This window comes from Alternaria infectoria (assembly GCF_024043175.1).
Source record: "Alternaria infectoria strain BMP 0036 chromosome Unknown scaffold_13, whole genome shotgun sequence".
NCBI lineage: Eukaryota > Fungi > Ascomycota > Dothideomycetes > Pleosporales > Pleosporaceae > Alternaria > Alternaria infectoria.
This window is the reverse complement of record NW_026250702.1, coordinates 814329-833268: the sequence shown is the minus strand read 5'-3', so window position 1 is coordinate 833268 and position 18940 is coordinate 814329. Positions and strand designations below refer to the sequence as shown.

Genomic DNA, 18940 nt, shown 5'->3' with positions numbered 1-18940 from the left:
GATTTCATGATGTATTCAGTCTGGCATGGAGCCTATGGGAAATATACAGTCCAGGGATGGAAGGGAGTCTTGATGACGATGGACGAGGGGGGTACATGACAGGTAGACGTGGATGACTTATCTTGTCTGGAAACCGACCCTTGAAAGACTACACGTATTCGCTGTGCTCGATCACGATGGAGAAGAGGGGAGGACGAGGAAAGGAGCGTGATGATGCATTTCGTCTGGAATTGAACCCTTCAAAATTACACGTATCCCCAGTCTAGAGTTTGTAGAACCAAAGAATACACCCTTGGCGCCGACCAGAAACGCCCATCGCTGATGCCTATAACAATGATAAAAACGCGACCGAATAGCACTGCGCCTTCTTATAGATGACTGTTGGAGAACCACTCGATGCATGTCCTCGTGATCTGTATTACCCCTCTGTTCCCCGTTACACGTCATGCACTCAACCAACTAAAAGACCCTTCACCCCGCTGCCAAACCAAACCAAACTCCTCGCAGCGAGTAGACCCGGGCCAGCATATGCAGGTGGACCCATACCCTTCAGTCCACCTACCGCCCTGATTTCCAAGTCACCAGCCACAGGAACGTTAGTCCTGCCCTTTTGCAGAATAGCAAAGCGGAGCAGAACCTCCAGACACGTTATGCAGATACTCAGGACAATGAGTACGATGATGATCCACGTAATCTTGGTCATCTTCTTGTCGCTGATGGAGTCGGAGAGGATCTCGCCCAGATCTAAGAAGACTTGGCATCGCTCGTTGAGAACTTGGATGCGGGGTTTGATCTCGAGGTATTCGCGGACGGCGGTGTAGAGTGGGTGGAGGGTAGGTTCAGAGTCCCAGAAGAAGCTTGGGGTGTCGAGCATATTCGATGCTGGGAGAGAAATTAGTAATTGTTGGGTTGTGAGAGGATGGCTCAATACGTACACAGGTTCACCTCGACACGGCTGGTGAAGAGCTGTCCAATCATCTTGACTACATCCGTTCTCCTCATGCCCAACTTTCCGGTAAGTGCTAAGCGCTTCGGTACGTATTGCGCGGCGAGCATAGTCCTGCTCATGCTTTCTTCAAACAGACTAAGCTTGGTGCTTTGCGCGATGGCGTGGCTCATGGCTAGCTTGATCATGTGATCTCCGCTCTTGAGGGTAATCATGTCGTTGTAGACGCGGGGACGCTGGATCTCGGGGTTGTATTCGAAATGGAACTCTTCCGTCTCAAAGTCGGACTCAGCCAAGGGTCGGGATGCGATGTTGATTCCGGTAGCGACGGCAGAGAAGGTAAGGTCGGCCAATATGTCCTTTTCCTGCTTCTCTGTGAAGTTCCAGAAAACGACGACACCGTACGAGAAGACGAACATCTCGCCAAAGGTCAGCGCATTGGGGGCGATTCTGGAGTTCTCGGTCGAGTCTCGGCGGTCGTGCATGCCGTCCCAGGGCTGGTCGAGCTCGTGGTCGTCGCGCACGTAGTATGTCTCTTCGTCGCCAAAGTAGCCTTCGTGGTGATCGCGCTGCTCGTTGCGCTCGATTTCTTCGTCGAGCACTGTCTTTCCGCCTGGGCTCTTGAGGGCCGGGCTACTGCGGACCCGGTAGCCATCGTTTCCGGGCAGAAGCGGGAGGTGGTATACGGTGTAGAGGCAGTCGTCGTACAGCTTGGTGCGCGCATTGTGGGTGTCCTTGACGAACTGAGCGGTGCTCTTCATCTTATAGGCCTGGGCGGTGCAGTAGGCCGTGACGCGCGACAGCTTATCCGTCCGCTTCGCTTTGGGCAGGCGCTCGGCATAGCTCTTGTCGTTTGGCCCGCCCTTGGGAGTCCGTCGCGCAAGGTCTTCGTCGGTGGGCGGGCCCTCGTACTCGTCGTCGTCAAAGTCGCCCTTCTCGTCCTCCTCCTGGCCCTCCGTCTCGGGCAGCAGGACGAGCTTTTCGCTGAGCTTGCTGGAGCGCGTGGGCATGTGCTGGGGGATCAGGCGGCCAGTGAGTCTGGGATCGAGCGGATGGCGTCCGCTGGGGGTGCGCGTGTGCATGATGGGGCGGTTGGCGTTGCCAGGCGGGCCGCGTCGCTGCTGCTGCGAGGGAATGTCGGAGGCGTACTGCAGGATGTTGTCCACCGAGATCAAGCGCGCGCCTGTCGCCTGTCGCTGTCCTGCGCCGGGTCGTTGGGGTGCTCGGGGTGCAGCGTCGCGGCTGTCGGTCATGAGCACCGTCGGCCCTCTCTTGCTCTTAGCTGTTGGCCCGCTCATTTTGCTGGTCGCTGCTATCCACTCCGCTAGTGCCTGTAGCTGCAAGAAGGTTTGGCACGTCAGATGTCGCGATTGCAAGCGATTGGAGGATTAGAGCGTTGGGCTGTAGAGTGCTGGTAGCGGTTCCGATAGAGCTATACAGGGCGCGACTGGCGATGCGCGTACTCTGCCGACAATGGACGTAGAGGGCACTTCGACGTTATGAAAGCCGGCCGCGGTTCACGTCATTGCGCCTTGGCGTGCATGCACCAACTCCACACCTAACGGCTCGCCAAACGTCAATCAGGGGTGCATACATCTCACGCTTGACTACTTTCACATGGCATTTGAGCGCTGCTAAAGATGAATATCAATTGGTGGGGGTTATATCTCAGTTGAACTCGCTATTTATCGTCTCACAGAGAACGCCTGAACACCATGCTCTAGAAAGAGAACAGCCGTCCATTACCAGAACATGGCCGATCCAAGCATCGGTTCAAAAACAAAGGAAAGCCTGCTGGAGGTCGGATGGCGACGAAGCGAGGGGGTATCTTCTCCATGTCCCCGCTGGTCTTGATTCCCTCCGCGCTTCGCATTCTGACAACGCCAAGAATAAACAAACATTACATGTGGTATCAAAACAAGCCATGCAGCTGCACTGGCTTACAGGCGCTTGCCTGGCACGAAGATGAAGAGGCAGCAGACAGCTACCGTGACAGCCAGGAACATGACCATGACAGTGATGGAGCGCCTGTTCAGCGTCTTCTTGACGAATGGCTCCCTGATGCGGTTGAAGTCGAAGAAGGTGTACTCGCTGAATCCAGCCAGGGCGAGGATTGGGTCAAGCATGTACTGGTGCGTGAAGATGAGGTAGATGGCGATAGTGAACGGGAGGATGATCTGTGCAGAACATTAGTTGACTCTCCACCGTATAACCGAAAGGTGACATACCCAGCAGCGCGTGCTTCTTGACTTGTCAAGGAATATAAGAATGAACGACGTCCACATGGCCGCAAAGAAGCTGATCAGTCCTACTATGAGACGGAGCATCATGCTCTGGGGTACAAGGTTGCCGAGGCCCTTGTTCTGCAAGAAACCTGGGTATGCGTCGCGCTCCATGGCTTGGAAAACGTAGTCTTTGGCACTGTCAAAGAGCTCGGGATCCGCACGCTGCTCTGGCCCTTCTATGGCCTCTTGAACCTCGGTCAGGATACTCTGGGGAATTATTATTTCCCGCTCGGACCCAGGGAGCAAGTACGTGTACAAGATCTTCTCTGCCGACGCGCGCAGGTCCTCTCTGCTGGGCTGAGTGTTATCAGCGGACGAGTCCTGGCCGGGTGAGCTCGAATCACCCGGAGTGTCTAGTAAGTTCAGGCTTGGACGCGGGAACTCTCGGCTCTGATTGCTACCCTGACTGTTTTGTGGCGAGTGGTTGCGGCTGCCGCGGTCGGAACGAAGGAAGGCGGACAAGCGCTGGTCAGACAGATTGTCACCTTTCTCGTTAGAAGGGCCTTCTCCAGCGTTGTTCAACATGTAAGATGAACGCCTACTGTTTTTCTCGAGATCAGGAGTTTCTTCTATCATGCTCCTGTGTAACCGTCGGACGTAAAGCCTGCATAGCTGCAGATGTTGCGACACATCAAGCCTGTTGGTGGTCAGCAAGGTCCGAGAGCCTGGACATGGGATTGTCTTACCAGAAGTCCAAGTAGTCGACAGAGCGCTGCTGGTCACGCATGTAGATGTAGAAGGAGAAGAGATCCAGTGGTGGCCTGGTTGTCCTACTAAGGACTTCGAAGAGCGTTGGGAATCGATTGCGGTGGGCTGGAGGCACCGGAGAGCCGGCATCCTGGGGGTGCGACATGACTGGGGTGAGTCGGGAGATGTGGTGCTAACGAGAGGCGCGCGACGATCGTCGCTGGTGGGTGAAGAATGGCAGGTATCGATAGACGATGGACGATAGACGATAGACGCAGGGTCTGGCGTAGGCTGGCGGCGGGCGGTGTGTTTGCGTTACTAGTGCTGTGGTTGCTGAGCGAACGGCGGCGAGCGTGGTGGTCCGGCCGGTCGCGACGCCAGGGACGACGTGTTGATAGACGGTGGGAAATGGGCGAGGGTGGTCAGGTCGCGGGGAATTGAGCTTTGCGGCGTCGCGTCAGCGCCTCGGAGCGTCGTGAAGCTGGCGTGGCAGCGGGAAATTAGGAGTGAAGTCGGCACCTCTAGCTTGGCGCGACGGTTGGCGGAACAGGGAGGCAGCGGCAGTGGCTTGCGATGGGCTTGGGTCGCGCACTGCACGACGGCGCTGGTGTCGATAAGAAGCAACGGGTCACATGAAACTGCTTTCACTGTGCTGCGTCCGACTCGCGTCCTGTGGATGAGCTGGTGGATCAGTTGTGCGCGGTGACGATGATGATGCAGCCCGGATGCAGCCCGTGTGCCTGAAACGCGAGGCTGTGAGGGTCGAGAAGGGCCGCGAATAGCTACTGCCTTTCCACGTGACAGTCCCTGCCACCCCAGCACCCAGCAACACCTGGACAGGTACCAAGGCAGCTGTCACCCATGGTAGGTGAAACGTTGAGAACACAGCGCAGAAGGCGGCGGCCGTGTCTCTAGAAGTCATTTGTCCAGCTACTGTGCTTTCTTTTCGCCGATCATCGTCCCGTGGCCACGCCAGGGACCCGCGTCATGGGGCTACTGCTTGTTTCTTCCAGGGCGACCAAGGCATAAGATGAGCAGGAAGTCGCTCGTAAGAGCCTTCACGCGTTCCTTGTGGTCGATATGCAGGAAATGCACGATAGACGCCTTGTGGCCTCCATGTTCCTCGTATGGATCGATGGCTTCCAGGCAGCAGTCAGCTGGTTTCACAGCCCGGCGCAGCCTTTATAGTCCGCATTGATTCAAAATTTCATTTCAGGACATGCTTCCTTTGCGCGCATTCAGAGTTTCAGTGCGACATCTATCAACAATGGCAGCTACCAGAACCTTACCCGCCGACTTGAAGGAGGACCTGCTTCGCACCCACGAAGGTCGGACATCCGTCCAGCCCAGCCCCCCTCCCTCCACATATACGCTGCCTGATGGTTTCCTCGAAGGCCCAGCGCCCAATTTGACCAGGTCCAAAATTGATTTCAAAAAGGCTGGCCTGTTGGAAGACGAAAACTCATGGGCTGTCATACTTGATGGTGTCCTCTCCGAAGACGAGTGCAACACTTTGGTGCAAGCAGCCGAGGCGACAACAAACGGCAAGTGGGAAAGGGCTCTGGTCAACGTTGGTGGAGGCATGCAGGCTATGTATGAGGACACCAGAAAGTGTGGCCGCATTATCTGGGACAACAAAGAGATCATGGCCAAGCTGTGGGCGAGGATAGAGGCGTCGGTGCCTGAAATCCATCGATTGCACAACTGGGTCGACGTCACAGGCAACGGCCCAGCGAGACGCGGCGAGACATGGAAGGTGACCAGACTCAATGAACGCGGACGCTATCTCAAGTACATCGGCGGGGAGTATTTCAAACGTATGTATTGCATTGCATCTTGCGACTATAGCTGCTGACTAGATCAGCGCATTGCGATGGGACCTACGAAACGCCCGACGGCACCGAGCGCTCTTATTTCACCTTGCATCTCTACCTGAATGACGCGGTATCGAAGAGCGGAGAGAAACAGCTCGAGGGTGGCGCCACTACATTCTTCAATGGCAGTATGAAGAGCCGTATAGACGTCGAGCCAAAGGCCGGACGTGTCCTGCTCTTCCAGCATCGCTTCCTCATTCACTCGGGCGATGACGTTGTGAAGGGAACTAAGTATACGTTGCGGACAGACATCATGTATGCGCTAGAGAAGGACGTGGCATCGGAGACGCAGGAGTAAGCGCCCCAGGTAGAAGGCAAGAGGGAAATCGCGCAGTGCTCGCCAGGCTTCGTGTCGTTAGATTCGTGTCGGTGCGTTCGCATGAGTTATTATTAGCAGTATCCTCGAACCAGAGGAGACAGCGCAGAGCGCACTTACATAGAGGGAAAAAAGGTGAACGGCCTGCCTCGCCAGAGTAATCAGAATCGAATGATACCGTGCCCTCTTTCACCCAAAAGGCTACTCAAGGTCAAGTATGCTGCGTATTGTACTACAGTGTCACCTCTCACCCGAAGGATCAAAGCACACAATCTTCGCACCGACTCCCATAGGGACACCAGTTCCACGCTCCCTCCCGCCGAAGCAAGTAAGTCGCGCTTTCTGGCGCCCTGAGTTTTCTGATGCCGGATGCAGACGTGAGTCACGCCAGGCTCTTACGAGCAGTACAGCCCACAAGTGGGCGTGATAAAAAGTGAAGATTACTCCGAATTTCTCATTTGCAGGGTAGGACGTGCTCTTGAAAGAGTGTCTGTAGGTGTGCAAAGAAACGCAGCGTTGGCGAGGCAGGCCGTTGGAGGAGCAAGGAAATAGTTTTTGGCGGGGTTTTGTAGCTGGCGCGCCGGCGCGCTAGTGCTCGGCTAAACTGCGCCCGTGACGCGGATCCACGTGGAGACTGCCCGCGTCTTTCCTCCGTGCCTGCCGACCATGGTTTCTACTCATCTCTTTCCTTTGGTCAGTCGTCCGAGTTTGGAATATGCCGAACAAAGGAATACCACAGGTTTGGATCATTAGGTGTAGACGGCTTGATGTGGCGCCCACACCAGCCACTTCACACATCCCCAATGGTCACCTCTCGCTTTATTAACTGTACTTATACGCAGCAATCACGACCAAGGTTCTTGGAGTTGCGATACTTTTTTCTTTCGTAGGGTATTTCCTTGCGTATGAGTCGTGTGAAATGCGGGATGCGTGGTTGGCTCGTCGCCTGTGGGTCACCACAGTACTTACGAGTGAATGCGCTCTCAATTTCACCTTATCTTTCACTCTCCAACAACTTGAGTTATTTCACAATGCGCCCTGTCCTTCAATCATTTTTGCTCTACATTGGAGTGGACTGACACGTTTGCGCGACTATTTAAAATCGCGTGGTCCTTACAACAGCTTCCCAACCTCACCCCACAACCTAAACAACAACCATGTTCGAAAAGCTATTCGGTGTTACGAAGAAGACCTTCCTGGAGAAGAATGTCGTTCGCGCTGGCGAGAACGACAAATTCTACGAAGACAAGTGCACGTTCTGTAAGTACTTCCCCCTATCTTGATATGTAACTATGTACTAATATTCTTAGGTTGGGGTCCATACGACGAAGATCATCGCGCTGTTCGCGTGCAGCCTTGCGATCACGTATTCGGAGACGTCTGCCTCGAAGACATGATCGACGCCCCGAATGGAGACAAATGTCCCATCTGCCGAGCAGTATGGTTTCAGCCTCCTCCTCAAGTTTTCCTCTGGCGTATCCTTCTGGACAACTTTATGCGTCTGCAAATTTGGGCAATATTCGCCTTCAGTCGACTCCAGGCGTTCTGGTACACACTCCAACCGTTCTGGTATAGACTTCCGGCCTGGATCAGGTTTCCAGTCAAGGTCGTCAACTCCTGGTTCTACATGTCGAACGTGTGCTACCAGATCGACTTCGTCTTACGGCGGCTTACAAACATATATCCGAGGAACCCGATGTTGCAATCCCAGCTGGATCGGGGGAAGCGAAATTACGCGATCGTTCAAGCCCTCTATGTTCATCTCATGATTTCAGCAGGACGTTCCAGAGCCTTGGCGGTGAAGACCAGCATTTTCTACCTAGTAGACGAGCTTTTTCAGACGCCATGGCAGTGGCAGAAGCTTCCAGTGCTGTTTCTCTGCGCCATCGCAATTAGCGTACCCGTGGGTTGCATGGACCTTGGACTATTGAGTCGGCGCGACCGTGTCATCTTCTCAACGACCGTATTCTCGGTTATATTGGTTCGCTTATGCTTTGCTCAGATCGTAATAGCTTTGCTATACGGAGGGACCGTCTACAATCCGCCGATTTTTGAAGCCCACCTCCGACCATAAGTGGGTTGGTTTTCAGCGGCATAGGTACGAGAATGTTTAAGCGTCGTTTATAGGCATCCATCTGCAATAAGCGTACTTCTACGCGTTGAGGTAAATTGATATTCTGTATCATATCATGTTCCTTGGTTCTATCACTCCACTGTCCAATGTGCGCAAAGACTTCTCTTCTCATTCGTCCAGCGTGGAAAATCGATTTGATGGTACCAACCATTTCCAACATCATCCTCATCCGTGGTTGCCCACCGCTCACCTATACTTAACACGCCCTTGCATTCCGTGCTGTACTAAACGAACTCGCCCTTGCATTCCGTGCTGTACTGAACAAACTCTACAGACCTACCACCCAACTAAACACCAGCCATGTTCGAAAATTTCCTCGGCCTTTACGTCTCCAGAGACGAATTCTTGAATTGGCGGACCTTCCCGGCGGTACCGACCGACACATTCAACGACAACACATGCTGCCTCTGTTGGGAACCCTATGACAACACTACTCACGCCGGGATGCTCTTTCTTCCCTGCAACCACGTTATGGGCCGAGACTGCCTTGCCGAGCTCGTTAAATCTCCAGGTGGACATTTATGTCCTATATGTCGGTGCCAGCTGTTCGATCCGCCATTTGCTGTTGAAGAAAAAGTCGGCCAGCTATTTTACGCTTGTGGCGTAATTTTCGCCGTTCTGATGGTTATGTTCATGGCGGTTGCGGCATTTTTCCTGTTGTGCGATGCTGTGATTTGGATAGACCTTATGATGAATGGGCGGGGTTTGAGAGGAACGTTGGAGACTCTGCGATAAACATGTTGTATACTTGGAATACCATGTTCCTGCGGTTATAGGCGCTGGTCGACTTCGCTACAGAAATGGGAACATGATCAACACACGGCTCCGGGAACGACAAACGCGCGAAAATCGCAACCTGCGTACGATGAGTTGAACCTCAGCGAACCCATCCACGATGCGCATGGGGGCGAACAATACTGTTTCCTACCACACCCTGGACCCATTCTGCGATGCCGACATCACCTGCGATCTCACGCCATTCTTATTCTCCCACTTCCCCCAATTCGTCCCAAGCCTACCGCCACCATCCCCAACCGACCTCACCGTACGGCGATGCGCTGCATCATAGCTCGATACCGCCGGCAAACTGTTCATCGGGAAGTCTGGCGCAATGGTCGTCGCGTTCGGATCAGGCGGCGCACTCGCTTGCCACTCAACCTTGATGGAGTTATCCTTCGAAAGCTTGACACCGTTGTGCCAAAGTTCGAAGGAAACATCAGCGGGCCCGAGATTCACTTTGACGACGTAGTTGATGCGATGGTATTTCGGGCCGGAGTTCCACCAGTGTCGGTTTTTTAGTTTGAAGAGGGAAAGTGGGAGGGAGGAGAAGTCGGATTCGATCTTGCAGATTGAGCGGCACGCTGATGATGTTAGTGTTGTGTTTCGTCATGTCGGGGATGTACACCTACCGTTATTTTTCACTGTTGGAAGTTCAGACTTGTCGACTTCTGTGCATATTACTTCCGTGGGGTAGATTCTCGGTGGGTTGGGGTACTTGGACGAGGCTGGTGGGCACTTTCGTTGAAAGTTCTTTACTATGGGGAAGTCGCTCGAGACTGGCTCGCCCTGACACAGTCAGCGTCTTGTTATCATATTGTACCCATAGAGTGCGCTTACCTGCTTGATAAACCAGTCGATACAGTCCATGACGTATTCCTTCTTATCCAAAGGATCAAATTCCGTCCTCAACCCAAAATGCGCAAGGTTGAACGGGTCGTACAGCATCTTACACATCGTTCCGTATGATGCACGGCTACATCGCCACCCGAGCACCGATTGACCGGTCTTGAGCTTCTGAATACGGTCGGCCACGTTGCCTTTGCAGACCACGAGTTGCGGGTCGGGTGCGATGCGGATCTGCATATGCTGTGCGTTGGAGTGTGGCGTGCTGCCGAATGCGTATCGGCTTCGTAGACAGTTTTGAACGTATGCGGAGTTGCCGAGACCTCCGGACAGGACGAGATGAGACTGAACTGGGTGAGACGGTGACATTATAGCGTGACATGTAAGTTGACGTACCACTTGTTCGGATGGAAACTTTTGCTGAACACGAGCGAGCTGTTTGTCCATCATTTCGAAAAGCTTAGATACCTGAGTGTCGAAAAAGCCTTTCAAATCGTCGCTACAGAGGTGTCAGTTAAGAACACCACGAGTAGGTCTCATGTGTAAGTCTAACCGCTGGAAGTACATGTCGCCGGCGCTAATAGCGCATTCTCGGTTGTTGTAAGCCTTGTCCAGCTTGGGTACCCGCACCGCAAAGGTCTCGGTATCCATCAAAGATTCTTCCGAGCCGTAATCGCATTTTGCACTGAGCAGTCAGTTAGGTTGTCATCGCTCTTGTCGATGATGCAAACAAACTTCTGGTATTCCTTCGAGATTCGCATTTCCCATGCCGCCTGATGTATGTCCTGAAGTCCCATTGGCTGAAGTCGGTCGGCATGCTCCAATCGCTGTAGCACCTCTTTTTCGTATAGACTGTCGAGTTGTGCGGCTCCGATAGTGGCACCTCCGTGAGGTCAGTATAGCACAGGTGTAATGCTGCGAGAATCTTACCGAATACAACATCAATCTGTTCGAGAGTAAGAGAGCCACCTTGAGTGTTCTTCACTCGGAAAACCGATAGGTCCTATAACACTAAGCGAACTAGCCATGAAGCGGCACTACGATGCTTTCTCACCGTTGTACCTCCACCCACGTCGCATACGAAGAGTAACTCGTTCTCCTGTTGGTAATGTTATAGTCTGGGCAAGAGTATCATGATCTGCTAGGCGACTCACCTTGAAGATACCAGGCATACTCCGCGCCGTATGTACCGCAGCCGCCTCAGCTTCCGTCAGCCCTATTGATGCTGTGTGGCTGGCGCACGACCCAAAACCAGCTGCGGATATCGTCTTCCTGAATCGTTCCACAGTGGGTATAGGTTTCCATGTTGTAGGTACCGAGAAGATGAACTCGATGTTCGCGTCTTCCCATCGGCTTGCGAGTTCGCCTCGTAGTCGCGCTTCGATCGTACGGTAGAGGTAGCTGAAATAATCCGTGTACCTGGAAAACCATCAGCTCACTGCAGGACCGACTTCGAGTACCGAGCTTACCATTTCTCTACTTCTTGGATATGTGGTACTTTCGATGGCTCACTAGACTTGGATCTCATTTGTTCCAGTAGGTCCTCGTCGAGCATGATCTTGAACCATTCCCTGCTCTCGTGACCTGCACCACTGCTCTCTTGTGCAGTTTCAGCAAGAAATCCCCATGATGACGGCGCTTCGGAGTTCTGTGGGTATACAAGCAACGTCGGCACCTGCACGAAGTTAGCTTAGGCTTTATGTTATACCATCGAAGATCTTACTTTGTTCTCATTCGCTTGCGTTCTTCCGGGCCAGCGTTGAATGTGCCGTACATTATCAGACCCAGTCGCTACGTTGCAGTATGCGACACCAGTACCTGTACATCCTATGAGCGCTGAGATCTTGTCAACTCACAAGTCGCTACCTACATGTCATTCCAAAATCGATGGATACGACTAAGTCTGGTCGAGTTTGTGAATATTCCATGATGAAAGCGCGGGTTAAAACGATAGTCGATTCCTGCTTCGTAACAACAACAAGAGTGCTATAGCTTCGCGTAGTTTCAGCAACACGTAGTGGTGTTTGTCATGTATGAGATTCAGGTGCAAGAAACGACAAGGCTGAGATATGCCGGCCTTCCCTGTCCTCTGGAAAGCCACTCTTGGCTCAGCCTCACACTTCATTTTTGCCGACAGGTCGAGACCATTCTCATAAAAGTACAACGTGGGGTCTGCAGCGGTACCAATTCATTTGCGGCGGTATTACACGACGTTGATTTGGTGAGACAGACCGATATGCAGTAGTAACACGCCACGCAGGCTCGTGCTGGTGACCGTTCAGCAACAATGCATTTGGACCCCACACCATAGAGTTCAACACCACATTACTGGTATCAGCCTCGTCAACATTTGTCATTTCCGGTGAACCAATAATGCGGCCAGAGCTTCGAAGCCTGCGCTACTGTTGTACAGCTGAAGCATGCATATATCTGCTCGGGCTGTGCTATCGGGTTGCGGTACGCCTGCCTTGCTTCAGTCGACGATACCTAGGTAGTCTCAACATCTTCGCTCCTGTGTTGTCTTCTGAAGTTTCATACGTGTTTATCCCAAGAGAACGTCTGCGAATAGACAGATCATGAGCGGGGTAGCGGAATCCAGTCCGGAAGCGACTCCAAGTTCTTCGACCGCGCCGGCGATCGGGGGAGCGTTGTCATCCACACCATCGACACCAGCATCGGCATCGTCGTCTTCCCAGGTGACATCGCTACCCAATTCTTCAACTTCTGCTCCTGCAGCAGTAGTGGACACAAATGTCCCGGCACCCACTTGCGCCCTCACTTGGATTAACTCTACGGAGTCGAAATGTGTTTCGACCACGCCGCCAACGACATCACCACCCACTCCTCAACAATCACCGAGCAAAGGCATAGTTGTTAGCAACACCACGGGTCGGAATGCAACGGCGTCGGCGGCACCGCTTTCGACTTCGGAAGGACTTCCAGGAGGTGCGGTGGCCGGGGTAGCCATTGGAATGTTCCTCGCCGGTTTGCTGATCGCTGGAGCCGTGTTCTTTTTCCTGCTACGCCGTCAGAAGCAGAGAAGATACAGTCCCACGCCAAATCATCTACCACCTTCCGCTCACAACTATGGCGCTGCTGGGCAAGTTGAGAAAGGCCCGACTGTCGCTACCAGCGCTTATGCTTCAAACATCGACGATATGCTACCTCAACCTGTAGCAGATGATACCATCACAGATGCAGCCTTGAAGATACGGGACAGCATCAAGAACCACGTTCGAGAGTTTTACCATGTTTCTCCCGTTCCGGCAGGCAGTATCAACCAGGCAAATATGAAAGAGCTGGCGATTGCAACTGGCACAAGCTCTTCCGTACTTGCAAGCATGCTCTCGAATATCTCGACCCGAGCCGAAACGCTTCGCCTCATCGTAGCCTGGAGTGTGCTCTCGAGATGCACCGGAGAACGCGCTGAGAGCTTGCTTCCGGGAGAGCTTGCGCCTCTCGCGTCAGCCGTTCCTGGAAAGGACGGTAAGAATGCCGGTAAGCTCATCCCAGCCTTGCGAGTTCTGGAACAGGAAGCTAACTTCACAACTCAGCGCAATCAGCCATGTACAGCCAATGGAAGACCATGACTGGTGCGCTCCTGCATGGTCGAGTTGGTCAGGATGCGCAAGAGCGGTTCCAAAGATTCGCCAGTGCGGCTGCAGACCTAGATGCCGTCGTGGCGCCCTTCGTGCAGAGTGGCTTGGAAGCTCAGCGCCGCAAGAATCTGGACATGATTCTTGCGCGATCGGCAAACTTCGCGTTCCTACTCTTTGAACAGCCCGGAGTCTTCCGTTTCGGGTTTTCTAGCGAACATGGGGGGTTGGCGGTGTTCCCAGCATTGCTACAGATTATCGGAGACCAGGGGCAGGTGCTGGTGCCGTCACGCGTGTTGCTGGAAAAGGAGATTGCGGCTTGAGAAGGAGGTGTGGTGGGGCGAAAATGGCGTTTCATCGATAGTTTATGCAGTATGCAATGCACCGGTTCATCAGCTGAGACGCGTCTAGGATATGGCGATGGGTGCGGGTGAAAACGCACAGGAGGAAGGGACGAGGCTGAAGAGCGAAGTTGATGCTTGCTTTTGCACTAAGCTCCATGTGTCTTAGCGCCAGTGCCACCGGCGCGGAGAAGGAGCGTCCCTTTCTGTTCCGTCCAATCTGCGACTCGCCATCGCCACACACGCAGCAGCCACTCGGTCGTGAGATATACTTAGCTCGATGAGTTCGATTATCTGGTATAGGCCCGGCATCATGGCCCGCGGAGTAATGACCCTATGTTTAGTCGCAGACGCATGAGCTCAGCCCGTGGAAAGAAGCATTGAGCTGCAGATCGGTTCTCGAAGCACTGCGACACAGCATGAGGGGTCTTCCAGTACCCGCAGGTTCAGCCTTGTTGGTGCTTCCGCTGCTTACAGAGTGTTGGGGGTCTATGAGCCGCCCACCGGCAGCTGTCATGTTCGTGAACATGGTCTTCACGACCTGCATCTCCGTTTCATCATAAGCATCAGTCGTCGCTGAGGAGCTTCTCCGTTACTATTCGAACTAGTCAGAGTCTCATAATATGAGCGGACTGATAGGTATGTATGCTGTACGATCAGAGCGCAGCGCAGAGCTTACTATGTAACAGGTATACCCACGAGATCCGCCAGTGTCAGCAAGGCGTTTCAGTTCGCTGATCTTGCGATACGTAGCGCAGACATAGGAAGCGAGAGCGAAGTCTTCTTGCGAACGATACGAATTGTTCGTAACGACCTGTCCGAGGTCGAGCGTTTGGTCGCCGTTGGCTCGGTACGGACAAAACTCGCAAACACACCCGAAAGACTCCCTTGGATACGGAGTTGTATCGAGAACACCACCTCCGCCTTGGAGGAGATCGGCAGATGGGTGGACTGCAGCGGCGTCGAGCAGCATCGCGATGTCTTGGACCAATCTCAGAAACTTCGACACATTCTCAAAGACCGAGAACGACTAGCGGACCGCAAGAGCGAACTCATGGTATGCCATCAACAGTTGTCGAATGTACTCAGCTTTCTTAATCGCTTGGAGGACCTTCCAAGTACTGGGGCACTTCCAACGTATCAAGATACCACCTACTTTGACGACATCGTGTCGCGGCACAGAAGATCAACCGGCCACGCTCAACTGGGTGATGGCTCACCGAAGGTCTTCTTGGGGGACAACAATCGAACGACATCTTACCCTGCCAACAACACTTCGTGGCCAGCGAATCAGAAGTCGTTCTTTACCGAAGCACCATACACACAAGACGCGTCGACCATTGATGCGGTGAAGTCCACCCTACGATCGTTATGTGGACAACTGCAAGTAATGCCAGACCACCGAGACTACAAGCCATACAGCTCGGGATATCCATCGCCTCCCAACTTACCAAGCAGTCCACCTCCTACTTATGCGTTGGCTGAACAGTGTAGTCGCCGCTCGGAAGCATACCCTGAAGATGCCAAGCGTCATCTCAGCATTGATCAGCCGAGCCTTAGAAGCTCGCGGTCATCGTTGAGTGAAGCCCGTGATGATGCGCATATCATACCGTCAGCTGAAAAAGACACACGGGCCTATATGTACCCAGAGAGGCATCAAGTGCCCGCAGAACTGGCAGGCGATAGCTTCATGAGTGCCACAAACTCGGACGGACCAGTAAATCCGTATGCGTTCCATCCTATCGCGCCAACTCTAGTCCCAAGACCCCATGTCTTCCAAGACAAGAAGTTTGAGAAATTATCGGAGTTGATGGGGGATGTGAATCTGGCAGTAGAGCTGCCAGGTAGCGAACCAGCTCATACTTCGAGACGAAGTCAACGGCTCAGTTCGCAAACGACTAACTATGAGTTGCCTGCGAGCCAAGCATACAACACAACATTTGCCTCAGAATTACCGGCTATCCCAAGACACCGACCTGTCATCCCGCATACGGTCAGCGAGCCGACCGCTACCGCCTACGAAACATCAGTCGCGCCGCCGAGATTCGAGCTTGATTCCGTGTCCTCCCGAATACGCCCTTCTATGGTCACACGAGGTCAGGCTGAGAGTGGTAGAGCTTGGTCTGTGTCGTCTGTCTCTTCAAACCCACGACCACCGATGAGCAGCACTGCAACATATGTCGCTCCACTTGCGCCGCAAGCAAGCCATAGCCATGAACGGCCACTATCGTCACATACGTCACAGCCAACACCCAATACATCTTCAGCAAGGATGAGACGTCAGAAACACATGTTGGATTTACTTGATAGCATCGATAGATGACATGTTAGTGTGATGAATGAGATACCGAACAATAGACCTTAACCGTCATCTCTCAATTGTCAGACAGCATGCGTTCTCTCTACCATCTCATCAATCCCGCTTCAGAATCACCCCAACCTCATACTCCTTCTGGCCAGTGTGCATGAGCTTGACCTCCAGTCTCTCCAACGGGCCGTCATTGGACGCTTCCGTCACAAGATGAGGAATGGTGTTGTATACCTTGCGGGCCATGATCTGGACCCTCCTCGCCTCCTGTTTTAGCCCGTGCGCCCCAGAGCTGACGTCGTACCCTCGCTCAGCCAAACGGCTGCAAAGCTTACCGTCTTCTTGAAGGCCGATGTGACAGTGGCCCATGTGTCGTCGGACTTCTTTGCGCAAGTCGATGTCTTTGCGGACACTTGCAGCATTAGCGCGGAGGAACTTGTGTGCTACGACAGCTTGCTCGCCGGGCGAGAAGGGGAAGAAAGGAACTATGCAATCGATGCGCGATTCGAACGCGGCCTGTCAAAGTCAGCCTCTCAATGTCTTGCTAAAAGAGGGTAGTATGGTCAATACGTACTCCCCAGCGTCCTTTGAAGATACCCGCAAGCTGACGCAAGAGAGGCGCAAGATTGACGTTCTGCTTCTGGTCATCCGTCAAGTGCTCCAGCTGACGCTTGTAGCACGTGGTGATCGCTTCATCGCCCAAGTTGCTTGCCAGAACCTAGATAGTCTTGGAGCAATCGATCATCCGATTCTGCCTTCGATCTTGATATTTGCCTATCAATCGTGTCAGTCAACTATGACGCATCAGAAAACATATCCTGTTTGCTTACCTTCTGACATGATTGTGAGAAGCGCGTTGTAGACTGCTTGCGAGCTCTTGTCAAACTCATCGAGGAAGACTACCGAACACTCACCGATGTTGTCTGAGAGGTGGTTGTTGAGGGCAGAGCCCTGTGTCGAACCGTGGTAACCGTTCCTTGAACCCAGAAGCTCCGTGTCGGTGTTCATCTGTGAACATACGATGGTTGTAGTTGGAACACGCAGCAGGCCTCCAAGCTGCGTTGCAAGCTCAGTCTTGCCGTGTCCCGGGGGCCCGGCGAACACCATGACTAGGGCAGCTGGGTTGTCTACATTGGACGCTATCTGGTTGAGAATTTGCTGCTGAAGGTCGTGGAGTACGGGCAGTTGTCCAATGATACGGTAAGCGAGCTTTAAAATACCCTCCGCATCATGAAGGTTGGCTTCAGATATCTCCCTGGGTTCAAAGGGCCTTGCTGAGTTGGCTCTGTGGAGGTAGTATCGCTGCGTGAGGTTGAGACCCTGTGCTAGATGGGTACGTGTGCGTTTGCCGCACCACTGAAGGAACGCTGCCGTATAATTCACGGTGGTCGGACGCTCCTCCGAAGGCTGTTCCAAGTATCGTTGCCACATATCCTCTGGTATGGACTTTGGGTCAGCACCGCCTGCGAGTAACACCTTCACGATCTCGGTCGTGTCTTGTAGCTGTAGATGGCCATGTATGACGGCGAACGCGAGCGCAGGAATGAAATGAGTCGTGTTGATACAACCCTCTGGACTGAATCCATACTCAAGAAGGAGGCTCACCATCTCAGGCGAGTTTCTACCGATGGCGTAGTAGAGGACGGGGATAGCCTGGTTGACCATTCCTTGGAATGCTGCATTGTTTTTGCGGTAGTGCTCCATGTACGTTCTTACTGAATCAATGCTGCAGCCGTGTGAAATTGCTGTACATAGCTGCACCACATCGAACGATAAGGATGTTTTGGCATTCATGAGCTCGGTGTCGACTGTAAGAGTGGGGTGCGTTCTGAAGAGATCTTGTAGGTAGTACCTGTCTTTGAGAGCCATAGTATACGAAAACATCTTGTGGTGGTAGAAGACCGCCATTTGTGCTGGAGTTTACTGGGGTATTATCGATCTTGCATCAGCTCTGGCATTGAAATATATGTTGCAGACAAGACCAACCAGCCAAAGCAAACTAAAAGTCAACAAACATTCAGAAGGTTCGGGAAAGGAGATGATGATGGTAGTAATGACGCGCACCGCGAAGCTCTGCCTAGACCCTACAGATACAGAATGCAAGTAAACCGACGGGTCGAGTTGCGCGTGCGTTGTGATTGGGTATTTCGGTAAGCGACATATGTTCGCTGGCTGGAAGCACTCATTCCTCGGCGCCCTCCATTTCGACATCGCCTTCCTCGCCCTCTTCTTCCTCTCCGCCTTCGGCCCACCAAAGAGTCGGACCAAGACCAGGTTGAGCCATGGAGCCCTAGACTTCACGTTAGACATTATCTCAGACCCAAATTGTACACGACTTACTATTATCTTCCAGGCAGTCGGTCTCTCTTCAATGATCTCGCCCTTCTCATCCTTTTCTATAATGGTCGGCCTCTGATCATACCACTCTTCATGCTCTACCCTGAACAGAACTGGCTCGCCCTTATCGAAGAAAAGCTCTGTGCCTTCAGAGTTCCAGATCCACACCATCTCAGCTTTGGAGAAGGATGAGTTCTCTGGTAGATTTTGGTAGGGGACGAAGACTTCCGACGTGAATTCCAGATCAAGAATGATGCCTTCTTCGTTGGATGACTTGATCCGTCCGTAGATGATTTCGCCACGGAAAGGGCGGAAGACAGTCATGCGGAATTCAACTGCGCTGCATGTAAGCGGCGTTTCCACGAGGGATGTAGTAATACCTACTATTAACATTGACAAGCCCAGTCCCGTGACCGATCAAACCCTCAGTCGCGGAAATGAGATCCCACATGCAGAGGCATAGGCCAATGCCAGGAACGATCCTATTGCTGTA

At 53.0% G+C, this 18940-nt stretch overlaps 5 protein-coding genes across 5 annotated transcripts; 2 read left to right on the top strand and 3 right to left on the bottom strand.

Moving 5' to 3' along the window:
* Positions 1–451: 451 nt before the first annotated feature.
* J4E92_007769 (uncharacterized protein) lies at positions 452–2244 on the bottom strand (the record flags this gene model as incomplete). Its single annotated transcript, XM_051499132.1, has 2 exons — positions 452–882; positions 936–2244. 2 exons carry the CDS (start codon positions 2242–2244, stop codon positions 452–454), a joined length of 1740 nt encoding a protein of 579 aa, XP_051350867.1.
* Positions 2245–2886: 642 nt separating this feature from the next.
* Positions 2887–4084, bottom strand: J4E92_007768 (uncharacterized protein; the record flags this gene model as incomplete). The annotated part of the gene is made up of 3 exons (XM_051499131.1): positions 2887–3123; positions 3175–3868; positions 3918–4084. The coding sequence occupies 3 exons, from the start codon at positions 4082–4084 to the stop codon at positions 2887–2889; spliced, it is 1098 nt and encodes a 365-aa protein (XP_051350866.1).
* A 1101-nt stretch (positions 4085–5185) lies between these two features.
* Positions 5186–6090, top strand: J4E92_007767 (uncharacterized protein; the record flags this gene model as incomplete). The annotated part of the gene is made up of 2 exons (XM_051499130.1): positions 5186–5735; positions 5783–6090. The coding sequence occupies 2 exons, from the start codon at positions 5186–5188 to the stop codon at positions 6088–6090; spliced, it is 858 nt and encodes a 285-aa protein (XP_051350865.1).
* A 7267-nt stretch (positions 6091–13357) lies between these two features.
* On the top strand, positions 13358–13784 carry J4E92_007766 (uncharacterized protein; the record flags this gene model as incomplete). Its single annotated transcript, XM_051499129.1, has 2 exons — positions 13358–13363; positions 13449–13784. The coding sequence occupies 2 exons, from the start codon at positions 13358–13360 to the stop codon at positions 13782–13784; spliced, it is 342 nt and encodes a 113-aa protein (XP_051350864.1).
* Positions 13785–16914: 3130 nt separating this feature from the next.
* J4E92_007765 (uncharacterized protein) lies at positions 16915–17994 on the bottom strand (the record flags this gene model as incomplete). Its single annotated transcript, XM_051499128.1, has 2 exons — positions 16915–17836; positions 17987–17994. 2 exons carry the CDS (start codon positions 17992–17994, stop codon positions 16915–16917), a joined length of 930 nt encoding a protein of 309 aa, XP_051350863.1.
* Positions 17995–18940: the final 946 nt, after the last annotated feature.